The sequence below is a fragment of the Schistocerca gregaria genome, chromosome 8, assembly GCF_023897955.1.
Source record: "Schistocerca gregaria isolate iqSchGreg1 chromosome 8, iqSchGreg1.2, whole genome shotgun sequence".
Classification (NCBI taxonomy): domain Eukaryota; kingdom Metazoa; phylum Arthropoda; class Insecta; order Orthoptera; family Acrididae; genus Schistocerca; species Schistocerca gregaria.
Genome location: NC_064927.1, coordinates 123,808,837 through 123,832,666, shown reverse-complemented (window position 1 = coordinate 123,832,666; position 23,830 = coordinate 123,808,837). Strand labels below are relative to the sequence as shown.

Below are 23,830 nucleotides of genomic sequence, written 5' to 3'. Positions count from 1 at the left end.
CACGTAAGTTTTTTGATGATTGTACATTGACATGACGTGAATTCCATTTTCTTGAAGCCATAGTGGTTGCTAATAAACTACATGGTCCTATCTCGTTAACGTGATCATTGCCCATGTTCGACGACAACGTGCAATAACCATTCATAGATGGCAGGTGTCAGCATTACCGGGCAACTGTGGTGCACGAAAGGCTACAGATGACAGAGAGGAACGACTGCTCTGGACACGTGTACGGGCGGATACACGTGTCACCGTTGAGCGACTGACTGTCCAGATGAACCAAAGGGCTACCAACAGCCTCGCCTCAACGGCCGTACAACTAACCTTGTTGAGCATGGGCTTCCGCAGCTAGCGCCTGGTTCATCGGCGACGAAGGCTGGAATCCGCACGCAAATACCGCATCTGGACGTTCACTGAGTGGTAATAGGTGGTCTTTTCACTCTAAAAAAACTTGTGCTCCCTCAGACAGATGGGTGTTGGCGTGTTCGGCGTGAATCGTCTGAAACCAAACGCTCTGACAGCAGGAGGGAGTGTTATGGCCAGTGGAAAAATGGTTCAAATGGCTCTGAGCACTATGGGACTTAACATCTATGGTCATCAGTCCCCTAGAACTTAGAACTACTCAAATCTAACTAACCTAAGGACATCACACAACACCCAGTCATCACGAGGCAGAGAAAATCCCTGACCCCGGAGGGAACTGAACCCGGGAACCCAGGCGCGGGAAGCGAGAACGCTACCGCACGACCACGAGTTGAGGGTTGACCAGGGAAATGTTTTCGTGAAATTCTCTGGGTGATCCCGTCATGTTTGCCTGCTTGCTTCAAACGTTTGCACCGCACTGAGCCTTCTGGGTGTGGGTGTAGAAGCGTAGATATAGGTGGCGCTCTGGTAACTATGACACTATCTTATTGTTGGCGAACGACGTGGAAACTATTATCTATACCTCTACTACACCTCAGCTGGCATATGCCGTCATCCAAATAAAATCGAAATCGTCTTTCCGGATGTACTAATCTTTCTTTTCGGCACTGTATAAGTTGCCGCTGATGGGTATGTACTTCCTATACTAATACGACAATAAATTAAGTAAATCTATAATAACATGACATATTTTCCATATCTGCAAGCTATAGGTAATCACCGGCCAGCGCAAGCTATAGGTAATCACAAACACAAGAATTTATCATTTAAGTTTCCTCAGCCTCTGTGTTAATTTTTTGTTCTCAGAGATCTATATATACTGGGTGTTTGAAAAAGAACTCTGTAGTTTTAAGTATACATTTAATAAGGAAATTAACGAAAAATTACATCAATGAGTACATATCATGAAAGAGAATTGCTTCAAGTTTTGTTTAATGTAAATAGACTTCAGCGTGGACGCCATTTGTTGCCCTGCACACATCGAGACGATATTCCACTTCTCGCCACGTATTCACCAACATTTCAAATGTAACTGTCCCAACCGCCGCGACAATTCATTCTCATAAATGTTTGATGTCTCTGATCACCAATTCTGTGTCGAAAGTCAACAGCAAAGTCATACCTTTCGATTTCATCAGTAGGTTTTATTTCATGTAACAGCTTAAGTCTTTTACGCACATCATACACAGTACATTAAGGCACTCCTAATTGTAGACTACGTCTGGCAAATGATTTCTTCGGGCTCCTAACACACGAAACACGGATCTGTTCAACAATGTCTTCAGAAGTTCTTTGTTTACCTGGTGATTTCGCTTTTAAAACACTACCGTTTTCCTTGACAGACTTTAGCCAATGACGGATAGTTTTTGCTGTAGGTGGTTCACCACCATACTGACTTCTAAAATTACATTGCACTGTTATGACTGACTCAGTTTTCAGAAGCCAAATAACACACTGCGCTTTCTGTTGCGGAGCACATGTAGTTGCTGAGTTGCTCTGCATTGCATTGCAGACACGCCTGGACTGAAGGAACAGAGGGAAAGAACAGCACTGGTGTCGCCCCAAGGTCAAGCAGACCAGCCAACTACAGGGGAGCCAAATTTGGGGAGTTGATGAATTAAACATCACAAATTAGAATAGTGTATGTCATCTTGTACAGATTCTAGGCACATTAAAACTAGGGATTTATTTTTCAGATACACTGTACTTTCGTTATCTGCTGCTAAGCCTATTTCTTCAGAACGCCAAACGCTGGAGAACAAATTCATGTATCGCTGATTTTGGAAACCCTTCTAAAAAATATCAAGCCTCCTCTATTATTAAACTTCCATTGTTCTCTTTTCCTACCGCTTCGTAGCATTTTCCACATGGTTATCAAAATAAAAATTGTGTGACGTGAATGTGAGGGTGTCTGTACAACATCAAAAGCAAGTTCAACAACATAACAGACACAATTTTTTCTAGGGCGGTCATAATTACGAGATCAGAAGAATATAATTCGGAAAGATAACAGATCTGTTTAAATCTATCTTCCCGATAATTTAACAGTAAGCACCTTAGGCGAAACTAAGAAGCATTATGTAGATTTCCAGTAAATGTTCCTAGACAGCAGAAGTGCGCAGAGGATTGTCCGAGATAACAGAAATACAGAACGTGGGGCCTCATATGAACGCCACACAGCTGTCAGTGGAGAGGAATCGGCAACACTGGAAGTTTATTCATGAAGTGAATTACATTGCAACACTTCGGCCTGCAGTTGTCAGCAATCTTAGTTTATGCAAAGGCGTGTCACTCACCCATTTCGTAGACTAAGTCCTCCATGTTCTCTTGAGTATCAACGTCAAGTTTATATATTATTCCAGAGAACTGTTTCATCAATTCACGGTTGGAGACGGCGTCGCTGCCAGATTCTACAGCTGAACCAAGAGTCATGATGGACACGTGAACAATAGATGTTACCAAGTTGCACGGACCTGCACCTGAATATATAGCTGTATAGCTGCCTTACTTCTCTGCAAAACAGGAAGTAAGATTAGATAACTGTGTTATCAGATAGCTAAAACACAGTGCGCTGGAACCTGAAATTTGAGTGATATCAACTTGTAACGACGTACATCCTCCAGCGGTAAGGAGAGTACCTCAGGCATATACTGTTCACGTTACTAACTGCGTATTGAAGGACGCAGTTCACAGCGAAATATGTGTTTTAGGGACTAACGACGTAATTGAGCTCATACGCAACTTTGGGATTATTTACGCTGATCACTGCTTAGTCCGCCAGTCAACATCATGAATGTCTTAAAGTGAGCATTACACATATGACTCCCAGTATTACAAAGGAAGTGTTATGTAGTGTTAATAGCTTGGGACACCACGAAAGATGGTTCAGTCCCCCAAATGGAAAATACTTTACACATTGACACGTTTCCTTCTCGATATGAGAACGTTACCTCCCGTGTACAACATACAGGATGGGCACAAAAATATGGAAACACAAAAAAAGAGCACATTACCGTGCGTATTACGATGCAGGGAAACCGTTGACATTCAAAACAGCTTCCATTCATTCGGAAAGGATAAATGCAGGTACTGCACAGTTTTCATGGGAATCTTATACAATTCTTCGAGCAAAATAATGGCAAATTCAGATGACGATGATGGAAGTGGATAGTAAAATGGTTCATATGGCTCTGAACAATATGGAACTTAACATCTGAGGTCATCAGTCCCCTAGACTTAGGACTACTTAAAGCTAACTAACCTAAGGACATCGCACACATCCATGGCCGAGGCAGGATTCGATCCTGCGACCCTAGCAGCAGCGCGGTTCTGGACTGAAGCGCCTAGAACCTCTCGGCCACATCGGCCGGCAAGTCGATAGTAATAAAGCACCCTTTTCTCCCAAGCAGATCACAAAGGCTCAATAATATTTGGCAGTACTGACTTGCAGATCAACTTTGGGGCCTTAGAATACCGCAGTAAGGCTGCCAAAATCCTCACCGAGTCAGCCCCGTGTATTCTTGGGACGTAACGTCAGCCAATAGTTGGAAACAGTGTGAAACAAGACTCATCTGACAAAGTGGTAGTCTTTCATTGTTCCGTACTCCAGGCTTATGGCTTCTGCACAACGTCATTTCGGTTACAGGCGTTTACATCACTGATTAGTATTGGAATTCCAGCTTCCCTTCTAATTCCCAGAATATGAAACCCTTTCCTGTTGTTTTGGTGCTGACTGAGCGTGACATTCAATTCTGTAGTGACTTTCACAGCTGTTCTCCTCACATTTTTCATCAAAATCCTCTTCAGTGACCGTGTGTCGCTATCACTCAACGCACACTTTTGTCCGTGTTGTAACTTAGCGGACTTCCGCTTTCCTTGTACGCCGTATAAATAGTGAATACATTACCTCCTGAAAATCTTCGATACAATGCGTCCTGAAACCCCAAACACTTCAGCTCCCTTGGTTACGGAAGCAAGCACCATGCGAGCACCAACAAATTGCCCACGTTCGAAGCTCCGACATAATACGCTCACAACTACACAGAACACTATTCTGATCTCGATTGACACTTCCAACGTATTGGCGACATTGGACAGGTGCCGTTCGTAGATAAATACTGTCCACATCGCTAACCGAACTCCCACGCCCGGGTTTCCGGTTTCGATTTCCGGCCGGGCCAGGGATTTTCTCTGCCTCGTGATGACTGGGTGTTGTGTGATGTCCTTAGGTTAGTTAGGTTTCAGTACTTCTAAGTTCTAGGGGACTGATGACCACAGTCCCATAGTGCTCAGAACCGCTAACCGAACTTGCCTCTGTTTTGCACCAAGATGATACCAGTTTCCCACGAAAACTGTACAGGACTTCTATTTATCTTATCCGACAGACTAGAAGCTGTTTTGAATGTCGACGGTTCTCCTACACCGTATTACGCCTGGTAATGTGTTCGGTTTTTGGGTTTCAATATTTTCGCGACCATCCTGTATGTGGTACGCAGGAGGGAACATTGTCATATCGAGAAGGAAACATATCCATGTCTGAAGTACTTTCCATTTAGGGCACTGAACCAACATTCATGGTTTCCCAACACAACTCTTCTTTTGTAATACTGAGAGTGATATGTGTGATGCTCTCTTTAAAACATTCATGATGTTGGCGGACTGTGCTAGTGGAAGGTAATGTTTGTGATCAGCGTAATTAAGTCCAAAGTTTCGTATGAGCTCAATTACATCGTTAGTCCCTAAAACACATATGTGTGAAGTGCTGCTTCTAGTACGCAGTTAGTAATCGTCAACAGTATATCCCTAAGATACAAAAGTTATCATTTAGCTTTCACAAATGTTCAATATGCCGTCCGTCGGGAGCATCAGAGTTATCCAGTCGAGGGTGAAACTTCAGGAAGCATGTCAGAATTTGTTGCATTGATTCCCGTTGCTATACGGCGTTGCAGGTAAGCCTAACTTGCTATAGGGGAGGCAGACGAAGTGTCCCAGAAACGTCCACAAGAAAAGAATCACGTGTCACCATTTCAGGTGACCTTGGAGGCCAGCAGTGGAATGCGAGATCCGTACACGATGGGAGGTGGGAGATGCAGATCCGCAACCTCGACCACGCCGCACTGTTGGAACTGAAATGCACCGGCTGAAGTGAGAACAGAATACGCCATTTGATCCTGCGTTGTCCCCGTCTCGGCTCGATGTACGTTGGGTGATGAACAAGCAAGTGAGCGAGCTCGCTAATGCTTGGAGTTACTTGACAACAACCGCTTGAAAATGCAATTTACAACCGGCGCGAAGAAACTATTAGTTTCGGAGTGTAACTTATAATTCACTCGTATTTCGGTTTTAAACAAAAGTATTATTTAAATATTCGAACTTTCACACATAAAATATACGTTTCACATATCTCGGTGTTGATGACGTCATACGCCTCAAGCTATGCGTCTCACAATGATATAATGTGGCAGGTATATTCAATGGCGTATGACCATACAACCAGGAAACGTGTTATTAGTGAAGAAGTAATATAGGGGAGGACGAGGAGATTAGTGTTTAACAACCCGTCGACAGACAGGTCATTAGAAAAGGAGCACACGTTCGGATTAGGGAAGGATGGGGAAGGAAATCGGCCGCGGCCTTTCAAGGACACCATCCCTGCATTTGCCTGAAATTATTTAGGGAAATCACGGAAAACCTAAATAATGATGACCGGACGAGGTCTGAACCGTCATCTTCCCGAATGGGAATCCAATGTGCTAATCAATGCACGATCCCGTTCGCCTCATGATGATTTTTTGCTGTGTCAGCAGCGAAAATGTAGTATGCAATAATGTTTTGTGCTTTCCTTATTTTGTGGTGCGTGTAAGCGACAAATTTCAAAAGCATGGGAGATTATGTGCAAAAGTTTCTTCAAAATGGCTAAGCCCTCTTATTTTCAGATACTGGGTGAACATAGTCTGAGTACTTTGTGCGCTGTGGGTTACCGTGCTTCAAGAGAAATGCACAGTTTCTAACTTTAAAACTGAGTTGGTGAGTTAAATTTTTAAGCACAAGGCTACGACTCTTAATAAGTCGAATACCATAACATTTTAAATTTTTAAATTCGTTCTATAATTCATGAGTTAATAAAAATAGTCAAAACCACAACAATCATTTATTTAAAAATGATGACATGTTTCTGGCTTTATGCTGCTCATCCTCAGATCTAACTCACTGTAAAGCTATAAAGAGTGTCAGATTAAATAGGGATGTCATAAACTAACATTGTGTGCGAGAAAGAAAAATCAACAACATCGCATTTACCCACGTGGCTGCAGCCGGCAGTGCACGGGACGGCTGCGTGAAATCACAATCGCTTACTACTGTTGATGGGTTTTTTATTGTTATTTCTTCCACACTCGTCCCATACGGGCGGGTGAGCCCATCCCTACGCCGCCCAAAAATTTCAGCTTTTTAAAGGTGAAAAGTAAAATGAAAGTTTAATAGATGAACCATAGGTGACTTCTTGCAGTTTTAATTAAAACACTAATAATAAGATGTAAAATGAAACGCAATAAGGGCACATTTAAAACATGTAGCTGAATCACTAATCCGTGAAAGAAACACTTTCGTGTCAGTTGAAACTGGAAGGATTTGCTATGGAATTGGCCAGGGAGGAGGTCAGGAATGTAGTGATATAAGAATGGAGGACGGCTGTATAGCAGCAATGGAGTAGGAGTGGCTGGTAAGACAGAAGAGGAGGTGGTGTAGAGAGGGGGCATTGGCGATACTCGTAGTTACTGGGGAAAGGGGTGGGGGGGGGGGGGGGGGGAGAAAGGCAGATGACGCAAAGTGTGGGCTGAAGAAATGTGGGAAGGAGAGGGAGAGGATGCCCTGAAAGAGTGGATTGGGTGGGGACGACTTATAAATATTAGTATGGGCAAATGTCAAGGCGGAGTTAATGATTTGGGAGGGGACAATGGTTGAAGACATGATTGAAGTATCCTTGGGAGAGTATGTAGAGGGTGTGTAGGTGAAGTGTTGGTGGGCCGGCTGCTGTGGCCGAGCGGTTATAGGCACTTCAGTCGGGAACCGCTCTGGCTCTGAGCACTATGGGACTCAACTGCTGTGGTCATTAATCCCCTAGAACTTAGAACTTCTTAAACCTCACTAACCTAAGGACATCACACACATCCATGCCCGAGGCAGGATTCGAACCTGCGACCGTAGTAGTCGCACGGTTCCGGACTGCGCGCATAGAACCGCGAGACCACCGCGGCCGGCAGGGGAACCGCTCTGCTGCTACGGTCGCAGGTTCGAATCCTGCGTCGGGGATGGATGTGTGTGTTGTCCTTAGGTTAGTTAGGTTTAAGTAGTAAGTCTAGGGGACTGATGACCTCAGACGTTAAGTCCCATAGTGCTTAGTGCCATTTGAACCATTTGAAGGGTTGGTGGGATATGTTGATAAAGGAGCGGTGGAAAGTAGAGGGAAAACGATAGCATTATTCAGATGATGGATGATCTGCCGCGAGTTAAGTAAAGAGGAAAACGCGCATTCGTGCCACGTGACGTCAGCCTCAGCCACCAGACAATGGTTTACGAAAGAAGTGTCCAAATGAGCGAATAAAGATGTGGAACAAAATATAAATATTTTGTATAATTTTATACAAAGAGTAGCTTACAAAAACTATATCAGTTCTTTGATAGTAATAGTGTGAGCTATAAACAAATCATATTAAAGGGGCCAGTGTGACAGGCCACATGGTAACCGGTCGCCGCCTGGTGCCGTTGGTTGGCAGTTCCAGGATCGCTGTTTCCACAGACGTGTCGTCGTCAAGACGGCTGCTGGTAGCCAAAGGTGTACCAGGAGGACGCTGCCTCTTGTTATGACGATGCCGTATGGTTATCGACATGCTCTGGCAAGGATGAAGCATCATCATTTTTAAATAAATGATTATTGCCATCTTGACTGTTTTATTATCTCATATTCTGTAACGGATCTCTGTCAAATCCGCGTACAATGTTATCGTTCAAGAATCACACGAAACAGTTAGCATCAATCTTAACTTGTGCATGGAAGCAGGCAAGGTACTGCTACTAGGCCTGGTGATTCTTTTCTCTGCTGAGTGATATGGCGCAGTTATTGAAATTAGTTCAAAGACTGACGATATTAAAAATATTCGTATGGTTTTGCAGAAAGCAAAATTTTTCAGATGTATCAGAGTTATTAAAAGTGGATAAAACAAGTATAATGACACGTTTCCCTAGTATGAGAAAAATTCCATCATATTCTACTAGAGCAGGTTGCTGATTTTGTTAGCAAGCTACTTTGATAAAGGTTTTTGATCACTGTTATTTATCATTGCTTTTAGTACCTAATTTACGAATTGAAGAAAAAGAAGAAAAGACAGAATACCAATTATTTTAATCATAGCACACGTGCATGTTTATCATCTAAATTTTCTATCGAATTGTCGTCCTGCCTATCGAAACGTACATTTTCCCCATTAGTTCGATTGTTACGAGAGGGGACAGGCTGAAATCTTTATAAAAGTGTATTAATATGGCCAGCGAAACGTACGGAATTATATAATTGTTCAATTGAGTTGTAAAGGGCTTGTCTAAAGCCCGGTAGTGGCAGGCCATATCGATAACAGCTATTATTACCGAAAGTTGACCTAAACAATGCGAAACAGTCATTATGGTGGATGCATAGAGCATGTTCATATTCTTTGCTATTGTAATGGGCAGCAACAAAGCATTCAGTGCGTGTCTTGGACAATGTAAGAAATATGTAAACGTAAATACTACTGTTTCTTTCCTGTATGGATATTGTAACAATAATTTAAGTATACTAATGAATGTCTTTAGCGCTGCGTTGATTGAAATTCGTGCAATGATCTTATTTCACGTAACACTATTTTCTACCTCACAACAATGATCTAGTTCGCATAAGCGTTACGCCAATCCTTTGCTAACTTGCTCAGTGGTTCAAATCCACTTACGGACATCATTATTAATACCTGCATAATTGTTTGTTGGGACACATTTGCAGCGAAATATATCACCGATTCTGCTGTTCGTTGGTAGATTTGTGGAGCCATGTGGCACCGGATGCCTAGGGGGACCGGATGCCTACGCACAAGTCACGTGATTTCCGCTTGCTTGTGTACGCGATGACGGCGCTCGATACAAACCCAAATGGGAACCATCGGTTTCACATCAGGCGACTTTGGTGTCCAAGAAATTTCACTATCATGCTCCTCGAACCACTGTAGAACGATTCTGGCTTCGAGACACGGACAATTATGTTGCTGAAACATGACATTGTTGTCAGGGAAGACATTAGGGGCGAAGAGATGCAGGTGGTCGGCAGCTGACAAGTTCTATACTACCACAGCAGGAGAATGCAAGCGCAAGACAATGTCTATCATAGCATAATACTGTTCTCACCGGCCTGCGTCTGTGGTGCGGTGCACGTTTCGAGCAGCGGATCACATGGATGACTGCGTTTGTGGAGATGACCGTTGCCATGGTGTAGCAAAAACTTGATTCATCCGACAAGCCGATACGTGTTACTGTCGTGAACATGTACGGAAAGAGAGCAGAGAAACTGTAATAGGCGCTAAAGAATTGGACATCCACGATTCTTCACGGAACGTGACGTGAGGTTCGGGGCTTGTCTGCTCTGTGAAGTGGAATACATACTGATCTGTAGCATCTCTGCTGAAAGAGCAAATTGCTGATAACGGGAGAGTGTTTCGGAGCCCACCATTCATCGTACGCTGTCGAACATGAAGATAAGCAGCAGACCATTCATATTTCTTCATATGCTGACCCAACGGAGTCGTCAGTTACAATTGCTGTGCGCACGGGACCATCGGGATTCGACCATATATCAATGGAAAGGTGTCGGCTCTTCGAGTGAATTACATTTTTGCTACACTGCGTCAATGTTCGTCTCCACGAACGCCGTCATCGAGGTGAACGGCGGCTCTAAACGTGCAGCACGCCACGGATGTAGGCTGGCGGGAGCAGTATAACGCTATGGGCGACATTCTTCTGCGCTTCATGAGACCCGTAATGGTAATCGAAGACTCGCTGACTGCTGCGAATCACCAGCATCCCTTCATGCTTGATGTCTTCCCCTGCGGCGATGTCGTTTTTCAGCGGAATAATTGTCTGTTTCTCGGAGCCAGAACCGCGCTACAGTGGTTTGAGGAGCTTTATAGTGGACTGAAGTTGATGTCTCGGTTGCCAAACTCGTCCAGTTTAAACCTGTGGAACCCACCTATGTCACTATCTGGCGCCATTACTGCGTTCCAAATTAGTGGCTCGTTATTCAAACGAATTACTTAACCCGTGAGTAGACATCTAATGCCGCATACCTCCACAAACCTACCTACAAACTGTCGGATCCCTCGTACGATGAATCAGTTTTGTATTTCATTCCGAAGACGGACAAACAAAGTCTGAAGCAAGTGGTCATAATGTTTTGACTCATCAGTGTATTTGCTGTACAATTTACTTCTTGTTAGTTTGATAAATATCATTCTGATTTGTAGGACACAACAGGTTATGATCAAAATTGACATTTTCATGTTGATCTTGGTGAACGATGCCATTTTCCTCCACTTGTTTGTTTTCGACAGGTTAGTGAGAAGAAATGTTGTGTTAATATATCGACGAGTGGAAAGTATATGACCATCTTAATAGCACGTTACTCGATCTTTGGAACGCTATACACCTGCGATTCGACAAGTCTTTGGTAGGCTTTGTGGGGGTGCGTGGTGCACTAGATGTCTAACATAGGCAACCCAATGTTAGTAAATTACAGGGCGGTAATTTTTGTGAACTTAGGTGGTGGGTGATAGCGTCCCATATGTGTTCTATGGGGTTCATACTACGCAAATCTGGTGACCAAGACATCACATAAGTTTTCTATCGAGCTCCTCAAACCACTGTGAGACGATTCTGCACGAATATTTGTTCCTGCTGTAAGACGCTATAGCCCTCTAGGAAGACAGAAAGCGAGAAAGGGTGAGGCTGGTCCCCAGTAATATTCACGTAGTCGCCTTCGATTTCTGTCGTTGGTTCAGTGTAAGCCCAGGTGAATAACACTGCTAGGCTACCTAATCACAAGGAATGTCATTCATCCGATCGGCCAACACTTTTCGATTTATCTGATGTCCGATCTGCAAGATCAAGTGTCCACTTCAACTAAAATTGAGGATGTCGCTGAGATTAACATGGGAACGTGTAGTGGTCGTTTGCTGCCGTGGTCAACAATTTCCTCTTAACGATGTGTTCCGAAACCCATGTACGTGACCAGCATTATAGTCCACCGTCACATCTACTGCAGATCGCCGCATATCCCGCGGTATCTAACGTCCAAGCTTCTCAACCCCATGTTCTGTCATGTGACGTGGACGTCCAACACTTCGTAGCGTATAAGTGTCTTCAACCATATCCTAAACACGGTCACGACGGAAAGAAGGGATCATCTGACCGTTTAGGAGACGCTCGCTTGCAGGCGCCGCTCCACAGTAATCACTCCTTTGTCAGAGTAGAAAAAATGGTTCAAATGGCTCTGAGCACTATGGGACTTAACTTGTGAGGTCATCAGTCCCCTAAGTAATCTAAGGACATCACGGACACATATGTCCGAGGCAGGATTCGAACCTGCGACCGTAGCGGTCGCGCGGTTCATGACTGTAGCGCCTAGAACCGCTCGGCCACCCTGGCCGGCTATCAGAGTAGCTTATGGCATTGGAACTCTCCATTTTCGGCCCATATTGTCGGTAGAGTGATTTTTCAGCCGCCTCTGCTCTTATTTCGTACTTTTCATACCGCGTTATGTGTCCGCATCGGAACCAGGTGGCATTTAATCTTGGGGTAGGTAGCGATCCTAATGTTTGGGTACATCAGAGTATATTATCAGCTCTACAAATGAAACTTCATAACAAGTATCTCGTTACATGAGAGAATCGTTTTATAATACACAGGGTGTTACGAAAAGGTACTGCCAAACTTTCAGGAAACATTACTCACACACAAAGAAAGAAAATATGTTATGTGGACATGTGTCCGGAAACGCTTCGACTGAAATGTGCTGGAGCTCCATCGTGCATGAACCACATCTTGTGTCGTACTTGTCAAGGCACATGTTCTAGCAGCACAGGTAGAGTATCCCGTATGAAACCATGGCGGTGAATCGAGGAAGTACAGTACATACTGACGAAACTAAAAAAAGCTCTAACATGGAAATTAAGCGTTTCCGGACACATGTCCAATAACATCTTTTCTTTATTTGAGTGTGAGGAATGTTTCCTGAAAGTTTGGCCGTACCTTTTTGTAACAGCCCGTATAAAAATAGTAACATATATTAGGAATATTTGACGGGGCATTGTGCAAATCAGTTTCAATGAATGTTAAGAACCTCTGTCCGGCACACAATGTTAATCTGCCAGGAAGTTTCGTATCAGCGCACATTCCGTTGCAAACTTAAAATCTCATTCTGTCTAAAGAGATACGCAGCATACCACCATACGGTGAGTGTCTGAAGGTACCCAGCACCACTACTATCCATTTCCTTTCCTGTTCCATTCGCAAATCGAACGAGGGAGAAACGACTATCTATATGCCTCCGAATGAGCCCTAATTTCTCCTTTGTGGTCCTTACGCCCAATATATGTCGGCGGCAGTATAATCGTTCAGCGACCAGCTTCAAATGCCGGTTCTCTAAATCTTCTCAATTGTGTTTCTCGAAAGGAACGTCGCCTTCCCTCCAGGGATTCCCATATGAGTTGCCGAAGTATCTCCGTAACTCTTACGTGTTGTTCGAACCTACCGGCAACAAACCTAGCAGCTCGCCTCTGAACTGCCTCGATGTCGTCCTTCAGTCCGACCTGGTACGGATCCCAAACACTCGAGCGGTACTCGAGAATAGGTCGCACGAGGCTCCTATATGCGGTCTGCTTTAAAGGTGAACCACTCATTCCTAAAATTCTCCCATTGAACCAAAGTCGACCATTCACCTTCCCTACCACAGTTCTCAAATGTTCGTTCCATCTCATATCGTTTTGCAGCGTTACGCCCAGATATTGAAATCACTCCACTGTGTCAAGCAGGACACTAGTAATACTGTGTCCTAACATTACAGGTTTGATCCTCCTACTCACCCTCATTAATTTAAATTTTTCCAAATTAAGGCTAGCTGCCGTTCATCACCCCAACTACATATTTTGTCTAAGTCGTCTTGTATCTTCCTACAATCACTCAGCATATCCAGACACTCCGGGATGATGATGGCTTTGAAACAGAGGACGACACGCGTAAAGCTGAAATACTAAACACCTTTTTCGAAAGCTGTTTCACAGAAGAAGACCGCACTGCAGACCCTTCTCTAAATCCTCGCACAAACGAAAAAATGGCTGACATCGAAATAAGTGTCCAAGGAATAGAAAAGCAACTGGAATCACCCAACAGAGGAAAGTCCACTGGACCTGACGGGATACCAATTTGTTTTTACACAGAGTACGCGAAAGAACTTGCTCCCCTTCTAACAGCCGTGTACCGCAAGTCTAGAGGAACGGAAGGTTCCAAATGATTGGAAAAGAGCACAGGTAGTCCCACTATTCAAGAAGGGTCGTCGAGCAGATGCGCAAAACTAAAGACCTATATCTCTCACGTCGATCTGTTGTAGAATTTTAGGACATGTTTTTTGCTCGAGTATCATGTCGTTTTTGGAAACCCAGAATCTACTCTGTAGGAATCAACATGGATTCCGGAAACAGCGATCGTGTGAGACCCAACTCGCTTTATTTCTTCATAAGACCCAGAAATTATTAGTTACAGGCTCCCAGGTAGATGCTATTTTCCTAGACTTCCGGAAGGCGTTCGATACAGTTCCGCACTGTCGCCTGATAAACAAAGTAAGACCGTACGGAATATCAGACCAGCTGTGTGCTTGGCTTGAGGAGTTTTCAGCAAACAGAACACAGCATGTTGTTATCAATGGAGAGACGTCTACAGACGTTAAAGTAACCTCTGGCGTGCCACAGGGGAGTGTTATGGGACCATTGCTTTTCACAATATATATAAATGACCTAGTAGATAGTGTCGGAAGTTCCATGCGGCTTTTCGCGGATGATGCTGTAGTATACAGAGAAGTTGCAGCATTAGAAAATTGTAGCGAAATGCAGGGAGATCTGCAGCGGATAGGCACTTGGTGTAGGGAGTGGCAACTGACCCTTAACACAGACAAATGTAATGTATTGCGAATACATAGAAAGAAGGATCCTTTATTGTATGATTATATGATAGCGGAGCAAACACTAGTAGCAGTTACTTCTGTAAAATATCAGGGAGTATGCGTGCGGAACGATTTGAAATGGAATGATCATATAAAATTAATTGTTGGTAAGGCGGGTACCAGGTTGAGGTTCATTGGGAGAGTCCTTAGAAAATATAGTCCATCAACAAGTGAGGTGGCACACAAAACACTCGTTCGACCTATACTTGAGTATTGCTCATCAGTGTGGGATCCGTACCAGATCTGGTTGACGGAGGAGATAGAGAAGATCCAAAGAAGAGCGGCGCGTTTCTTCACAGGGTTATTTGGTAACCGTGATAGCGCTACGGAGATGTTTAGCAAACTCAAGTGGCAGACTCTGCAAGAGAGGCGCTCTGCATCGCGGTGTAGCTTGCTCGCCAGGTTTCGAGACGGTGCGTTTCTGGATGAGGTATCGAATATACTGCTTCCCCTTATTTATACCTCCCATGGAGATCACGAATGTAAAATTAGAGAGATTCGAGCGCGCACAGAGGCTTTCAGACAGTCGTTCTTCCCGCGAGTCATACGCGACTGGAACAGAAAAGGGAGGTAATGACAGTGGCACGAAAAGTGCCCTCCGCCACACACTGTTGGGTGGCTTGCGGAGTATGGATGTAGATGTAGAACTTCGACACCCTACCGTACACCACGGCATCATCAGCAGATAACGGCGAATTTCTCACATCCTTTCCGCCAAATTATTTATGTATACACAGAACAACAGCGGTCCTATCACTTTTTCCTGGGGCACCGCTGGCGATACCCATGTCTCTGATGAACGCTCACCATCGAGAACAACGTACTGGGTCCTACTATTTAAGAAGTCCTCGAGCGACTCACTTATCTGTGAACTTATTCCACATGCTCGTACATTCCTAACAGCCTACAATGAGGTACCGTGTCAAATGATTTCCGGAAATCTAAAAATATGGAATCTGCCGGTTATCCTTCATCCATCTACATCTACGTGATTACTCCGCTATTCACAATAAATTGCCTGGCAGAGGGTTCAATGAACCACCTTCATGCTGTCTCTCTACCGTTCCACTCTCGAACGGCACGCGGGAAAACCGAGCGCTTAAATTTTTCTGTGCGAGCGCTGATTTCTCCTATTTTATCGTGATGATCATTTCTCCCTATGTAGGGGGTGCCAACAAAATGTTTTCGCAATCGCAGGAGAAAACTGGTGATTGAAATTTCATGAGAAGATCCCGTCGCAACGAAAAACGTCTTTGTTTTAATGATTGCCACTCCAATTCACGTATCATGTCTGTGACATTATCTCCCCTATTTCGCGATGATACAAAACGAGATGCCCTTCTTTGTACCTTTTTTTTTTTCGGTGTCATCCGTCAGTCCCACCTGATGCAGATCCCAGACCGCACAGCAATACTCCAGAATAGGGCGGACAAGCGTAGTGTAAGCAGTCTCTTTGGTAGACCTGTTGCACCTTCTAAGTGTTCTGCCAATGAATCGCTGTCTTTGGTTTGCTCTACCAACAATATTATCTATGTGATAGTTCCAATTTAGGTTACTTGTAATTGTAATCCCTAAGTATTTAGTTGAATTTACAGCCATCAGATTTGTGTGACTTATGGCGTAATCGACATTAAGCTGATTTCTTTTACTACTCATGGGAATTTCACACTTTTCTTTATTCAGGGTGAATTGTCACTTTTCGCACCATACAGATATCTAATCTAAATCATTTTGCAAGCCGTTTTGATCATCTGATGACTTTACAAGACGATAAATGACAGCATCATCTGCAAACAATCTAAGACGGCTACTCAGATTGTCTCCTATGTCGTAAATATAGATAAGGAACAATGGAGGGCCTATAACACTTCCTTGAGGAACGCCGGATATTACTTCTGTTTTACTCGATGGCTTTCCATCTACTACTACGAACTGTGACCTTTCTGCCAATAAATCACGAATCTAGTCGCACAACTGAGGCGATACACCGTAGGCATGCAGTTTGGTTAGAAGACGCTTGTGAGGAACGGTGTCGAAAGCCTTCTGGAAATCTAGAAATATGGAATCAATTTGACATCCCCTGTCGATAGCACTTATTACTTCATGAGTATAAAGAGCTAGTTGTGTTTTACAAGAACGATATTTTCTGAATCCGTGCTGACTATATGTCAATAAATCGTTTTCTTCGAGGTACTTCATAATGTTCGAATACACTATATGTTCTAAAACCCTACTGCCAATCGACGTTAGTGATATAGGCCTGTAATTCAGCGGATTACTCCTGCTTCCCTTTTTGAGTATTTGTGTGACCAGAGCAATTTTCCATTCTTTAGGTTCTGATCTTTCTGTGAGCAAGTGGTTGTATATAATTGCTAAATATGGAGCTATTTTATCAGCATGCTCTGAGAGGAACCTGACTGGTACAGAATCTGGACCGGAGGCCTTGCCTTTATTAAGTGATTTAAGCTGCTTTGTTACACCGAGGATATCTACTTCTATGTTTCTCATCTTGGCAGTTGTTCTTAATTGGAATTCAGGAATACTTACTTCATCTTCTTTGGTGAAGGAGTTTCGGAAAACCGTGTTTAATAACTCCGCTTTAGCGGCACTGTCATCAGTGACTTCACCGTTGTTGTCGCGCAGTGAAGGTATTGATTGCGTCTTGCCACTGGTGTGCTTTGTATATGAGCAGATTTCGAGACAGAATTCGTTGTGGAAATTATTAAAAGCATTTCGCATTGAAGTACGTGCTATATTTCGAAATTCTGTAAAACTTTGCCAATCCTGGGGATTTTGCGTTCTTTTAAATTTGACAGGCTTTTTTCGTTGCTTCTGCAACAACGATCTGACCCGTTTTGTGTACCATGGGGGATCAGTAACATCACTTATTATTTTATGTGGTATATATCTCTCAATTGCAGTCGATACTTTCTCTTTGAAGACATTCCATAACTTTTATACACTTACATAAACATATCGGAAGTAGTGGAGACTGCCTCTTAAAACGGCGTTAAGAGCATTTTTATCAGCTGTTTTTAAATAGATATACTTTGCGTTTCTTTTTTACGGTTATAGGTGTTGCGGTATTCAGTCTATCAGCAACTGCCTTGTGGTCGCTAATTCCTGTATCCGCCACAACACTCACTATTTGTGCAGGATTATTTGTTGCTAAAAGGTCAAGTATGCTTTCGCAACCATTTACGCTTCGAGTGGGCTCTTGAACTAATAGTTCAAAATCATTTTCTGATTATGCATTCCGTACAATTTCGGATGGTATTTTTATGCCTGCCGCCGGCTTTAAACGTATAATGTTTCCAGCATATCGAGGGTAGATTGAAGTCATCACTAACTACAATTGTATGAGCGGGGTACTTGTTTGAAATGAGACACAAGTTTTCTTTGAACTGTTCAGCAACTATGTCTTCTGAGTCGAGGGGTCGGTAAAACGATCCAAATAATAGTTTAGTACGATTGTCAGGTATAACCTCTACTCATACTATTTCACATGAACTATCTACTTCAATTTCGCTACAAGGCAAACTACCTCTGACAGCAATAAACATTCCACCGCCAACTGTATTTAATCTATCCTTCCTGTACACTGTTAGATCGTTTGAATAAATTTCGGCTGATTTCCGTCTTTAGCCAGCTCTCTATACCTACAGCTATTTGAGCTTCCATGGTTCCCAGTATATCATCGCACCAGCGATGTTTCTAAAACCGTACTAATTCGATAAGTGTTACAAGTCCACATGTACGAGTACATTATTTAGTTTCAGTCTTCTTACATTGGTGACACCGAGAAGCGTAAGATGTGTTAAATGGATTTTAGTAAATATTAACTGTCTGCCTATAAATATTAACTGTCTACAAGTAAGAAAATGAAGCAATGGCCTTGCCACAGTGGATACACCGGTTCCCGTGAGATCACCAAAGTTAAGCGCTGTCCGGCGTGGCCAGCGCTTGGATGGGTGACCACCCAGGCCGCCATGCGCTGTTGCAATTTTTCGGGGTGCACTCAGCCTCCTGACGCCAACTGAGGAGCTACTCGACCGAATAGTAGCGGTTCCGGTCAATGAAAACCATCATAACGACCGGGAGAGTGGTGTGCTGACCACACGCCCCTCCTATCCGCATCCTCATCTGAGGATGACACGGCGGTCGGATGGTCCCGATGGGACACTTGTGGCCTGAAGACGGAGTGCTAGTGCTAGTAAGAAAATGAAAGAAAATATTCGAGCCTCACATGGAATTGACACAACAGTCAGTAAAGTGAGAGCTAGGAGGTGCGTGGTTTCTTCAGGAAGTGGCTTAGATGTAAAATTTCCACTTGTTGCTAGTAATCATGATTTATCTTAAGGCGAGTTACTTACCGAACTCATAGTAGAAGTCCTCCATGTTCTCTTGGCTGTCGACATCAAGTAGGTATATTATTCCGGAGAATTGTTTCATCGATTTGCGGTTGGACTCTGCGTTCTTGGCAGATGCTGCGGATGGACGAAGAGTCATGGTGCACCGGTGTACAACTGAAGGCAGCCAGTTACATCTCTGCATGTGGCTGCTTTGTTTCTTTGCAGCACAGGATGGAGGGCGAGATAACGCTCTTATCGGATTACTTGATATGAGAGTGTGAGTGCGTATTTCCGCGATAGGTGAAAAAAGTAGTGGAAACATTAAGGGAAGTGGATACTCCAAACACCAATAGTGCCCATGCCAGGCAGTGGTCTGGGAAACCAGAGGGTCAGGTTCAGCAGCCTAATGTGACTGATTTTTCCTCCTCCGCTCTTAACGATTCCAGTATTCGCGCTGTTTCAGAATAGCGTCCTAATTGAAACTTCCTGGCAGATTAAAACTGTGAGCCCGACCGAGACTCGAACTCGGGATCTTTGCCTTTCGCGGGCAAGTGCTCTACCATCTGAGCTACGAAGCACGACTCATGCCCGGTACTCACAGCTTTACTTCTGCCTGTGTCTCGTCTCCTACCTTCCAAACTTTACAGAAGCTCTCCTGCGAACCTTGCAGAACTAGCACTCCTGAAAGAAAGGATATAGCGGAGACATGGCTTAGCCACAGCCTGGGGGATGTTTCCAGAATGAGATTTTCACTTTGCAGCGGAGTGTGCGCTGACATGAAACTTCCTGGCAGATTAAAACTGTGTGCCCGACCGAGACTCGAACTCGGGACCTTTGCCTTTCGCGGGCAAGTGACCAACTGAGCTGCGAAGCACGACCCACCCCCTCTACTCACAGCTTTACTTCTGTCAGTACACTCCGCTGCCAGCCACTCCGGTGCAGAGTGAAAATCTCATTCTGGAAACATCCCCCAGGCTGTGGCTAAGCCATGTCTCCGCAGTATCCTTTCTTTCAGGACTGCTAGTTCTGCAAGGTTCGCAGGAGAGCTTCTGTAAAGTTTGGAATGTAGGAGACGGATACTGGCAGAAGTAAAGCTGTGAGTACCGGGCATGAGTCGTGCTTCGGTAGCTCAGATGGTAGAGCACTTGCCCGCGAAAGGCAAATGTCCCGATTTCTAGTCTCGGTCGGGCACACAGTTTTAATCTGCCGGGAAGTTTCATATCAGCGCACACTCCGCTGCAGAGTGAAAATCTCATTCTGGAGTGTCGTAATTGTATGGATGAACGAGTAAATGTAATTAAACGATTAATTATAACTATTCTGGTAATCGATTATAGACATACCGATATTTGTTTCACGCCAGTTAATTTTACAGTCGATTATCCTTAAGAACGGTTATTTCGGTTTTTCCTAGTTTGTTTTGTAGCCTGCTGAGTGTTGCTGCCTACAGCTTTACTACGAAAAGAATTCAGACATTCCCCCTAGTCCTCTCCACGTAACATCAGCACAAGTAAGAACACTTCTTGTCGACTGTGTTCTGTATACAGTTCCCGCTAACAAAAGTGTTCTAATGCTAGTATTTCTTCAGCAGCGCGGTGAAGTCTTCTGTAGCGGGTGTGTTAACTGCGAAATAAATGAGGTGCAACTAAATTAATGTCTAGCAGTCGTAACAGAGAACACCGCAAATACACTCCTGGAAATTGAAATAAGAACACCGCGAATTCATTGTCCCAGGAAGGGGAAACTTTATTGACACATTCCTGGGGTCAGATACATCACATGATCACACTGACAGAACCACAGGCACATAGACACAGGCAACAGAGCATGCTCAATGTCGGCACTAGTACAGTGTATATCCACCTTTCGCAGCAATGCAGGCTGCTATTCTCCCATGGAGACGATCGTAGAGATGCTGGATGTATTCCTGTGGAACGGCTTGCCATGCCATTCCCACCTGGCGCCTCAGTTGGACCAGCGTTCGTGCTGGACGTGCAGACCGCGTGAGACGACGCTTCATCCAGTCCCAAACACGCTCAATGGGGGACAGATCCGGAGATCTTGCTGGCCAGGGTAGTTGACTTACACCTTCTAGAGCACGTTGGTTGGCACGGGATACATGCGGACGTGCATTGTCCTGTTGGAACAGCAAGTTCCCTTGCCGGTCTAGGAATGGTAGAACCATGGGTTCGATGACGGTTTGGATGTACCGTGCACTATTCAGTGTCCCCTCGACGATCACCAGAGTTGTACGGCCAGTGTAGGAGATCGCTCCCCACACCATGATGCCGGGTGTTGGCCCTGTGTGCCTCGGTCGTATGCAGTCCTGATTGTGGCGCTCACCTGCACGGCGCCAAACACGCATACGACCATCATTGGCACCAAGGCAGAAGCGACACTCATCGCTGAAGACGACACGTCTCCATTCGTCCCTCCATTCACGCCTGTCGCGACACCACTGGAGGCGGGCTGCACGGTGTTGGGGCGTGAGCGGAAGACGGCCTAACGGTGTGCGGGACCGTAGCCCAGCTTCATGGAGACAGTTGCGAATGGTCCTCGCCGATACCCCAGGAGCAACAGTGTCCCTAATTTGCTGGGAAGTGGCGGTGCGGTCCCCTACGGCACTGCGTAGGATCCTACGGTCTTGGCGTGCATCCGTGCGTCGCTGCGGTCCGGTCCAGTCCCAGGTCGACGGGCACGTGCACCTTCCGCCGACCACTGGTGACAACATCGATGTACTGTGGAGACCTCAGGCCCCACGTGTTGAGCAATTCGGCGGTACGTCCACCCGGCCTCCCGCATGCCCACTATACGCCCTCGCTCAAAGTCCGTCAACTGCACATACGGTTCACGTCCACGCTGTCGCGGCATGCTACCAGTGTTAAAGACTGCGATGGAGCTCCGTATGCCACGGCAAACTGGCTGACACTGACGGCGGCGGTGCACAAATGCTGCGCAGCTAACCCCATTAGACGGCCAACACCGCGGTTCCTGGTGTGTCCGTTGTGCCGTGCGTGTGATCATTGCTTGTACAGCCCTCTCGCAGTGTCCGGAGCAAGTATGGTGGTTCTGACACACCGGTGTCAATGTGTTCTTTTTTCCATTTCCAGGAGTGTATAATGTAGACTATTCACAATACATATGGTACACGCAAACACTCACTTTGTTTTTCACACACACTAAACTTGCAGTGCAAAAACCACTAGAGCATTCTACGGAACGTAAAGGAATAGTTTTGGAGTTGACACAGATAGTTACGTACTTAAAACAAGTATCACTATTTCAGATGAGCTTCTGACAAGGGCGAAATTCTTAACCTCATTCAGAACTGCGCCATTAGAGGGGAGGGCGTCTCTGCTTATTCCAGTCTGTAATCAACGGATACCATCTCCTCTGCAATTCTAAAAGGTCAGTGAGAAATTATAGACTGCTCTGTTTCACGTGTCACATAAGTATTTGTTTCCTCCAAAAGCATGTTTTCTATGTCAGAGGGGACAACAAAACAGTCGGCAGTTCGAAACTCAGTGAAACGAGTAGTGATCTTCAGTTCGCATCCTGAAAAATGTTGGTGCTTAAAAGCACATTCACGATAGAATCTGTGTTAAAAACCTTAATATGTATTATGTTTACTAATAACTGTTAAGCAGCTACATATTTCCACTAAAACAAAACTGAGCATCTACTGTTGTTAGAAGAATGGAACATACGTAAGGTAGCATCACTTTATTTTCTCTAAAACGTATGGTTTTATCACAAATAATAATGCAAGGTGAACGATTTAGACATCTAAAAAGAAAGATGAAACACACCAATTGAGGGGCTGAAAACCATTACGGCCTAAAACACATTTTCGATTTTGAGATTGTAGCATGTCGCATTTTCCTGACATCTGTTGATATTATGGCAAACCAGCTTTATCAGCACTGTAGGTGCTGTACCCCTACACTCTGTGTATGAACATCTGCGAAAAGATGCCGCACCGATTTATCTAATATTAACTTCCGTTTGGTTCCAAAGCACAAAAATTCATTGGTACAGAAACTTTCACTGGACACGCTGCCGCCCATTTCTGCATAAAAACTCGAGGCTCTTGAAGGAATCCTCCACCCTAATGTTGTGCTCCATGATTTCAACAAGCCAGTCTGTAAAATGGACGCTGAGCATTTCAGAACCCTTAACAGTGTTACCGACCGCATTCTCCAATCAAAAGTTGAAGTCCGTGCTAACAACGTACATTTCATGAACCTTAAAATTATGAAGTTTTTAATAGCTTCCCATAAACTAATGTTAGTTTGTTAATTATTTATTTAAATTGGCATTCTTATTAATTAAAAATTAAATGATAAAAACAGTTTTCATTTCATGGAACCAAAAAACAGTGATACTTTAATAAACGTCCTTTTGATGATATATTTCTTCATGCTAAAGATTTAAAATAATTTCTCCTTCTTCGGAACTCTTTTATGCCTCTGTCACACTACGTTCTAAAAATGAAGTTTCTTTCTTTATAAAAGCAAATAATTCTGATATTGTGCCTAATTCCAATCACTTACACATTTATAGAAACTAATGTTCTTACTTTTGTGTTAAAAAAATTTTCTCCGTTATTGTAGCAGTTCTTTCTTACTGTATCACCATTACATTTAAGTGCGTAAGCTGTATATTTAAACAACAAATTTTATCACTGTAATACTTCATTATCGTCTTTAATGGTTCTAACTTACATTTTCCGATATCTACACATGATTACGAAATGTTCAAATGA

The 23,830-nt window shown here is 44.1% G+C and overlaps 1 protein-coding gene across 2 annotated transcripts in view; it reads right to left on the bottom strand.

Annotated features, from left to right (window-relative positions):
* The window catches only part of LOC126284356 (fatty acid-binding protein, muscle-like), a 55,761-nt gene extending 36,497 nt beyond the window's left edge, over window positions 1–19,264 (bottom strand). Inside the window, exon 1 of one of the 2 annotated variants that reach the window (XM_049983221.1) lies at window positions 19,087–19,264. In XM_049983221.1, the coding sequence (XP_049839178.1) occupies window positions 19,087–19,222 (136 nt within the window). In that variant the 5' untranslated portion in view covers window positions 19,223–19,264. Of the gene's footprint in view, window positions 1–2,720; window positions 2,888–19,086 lie in introns of those variants that run through there. The other variant, XM_049983220.1, reaches the window with a different exon arrangement.
* Window positions 19,265–23,830: the final 4,566 nt, after the last annotated feature.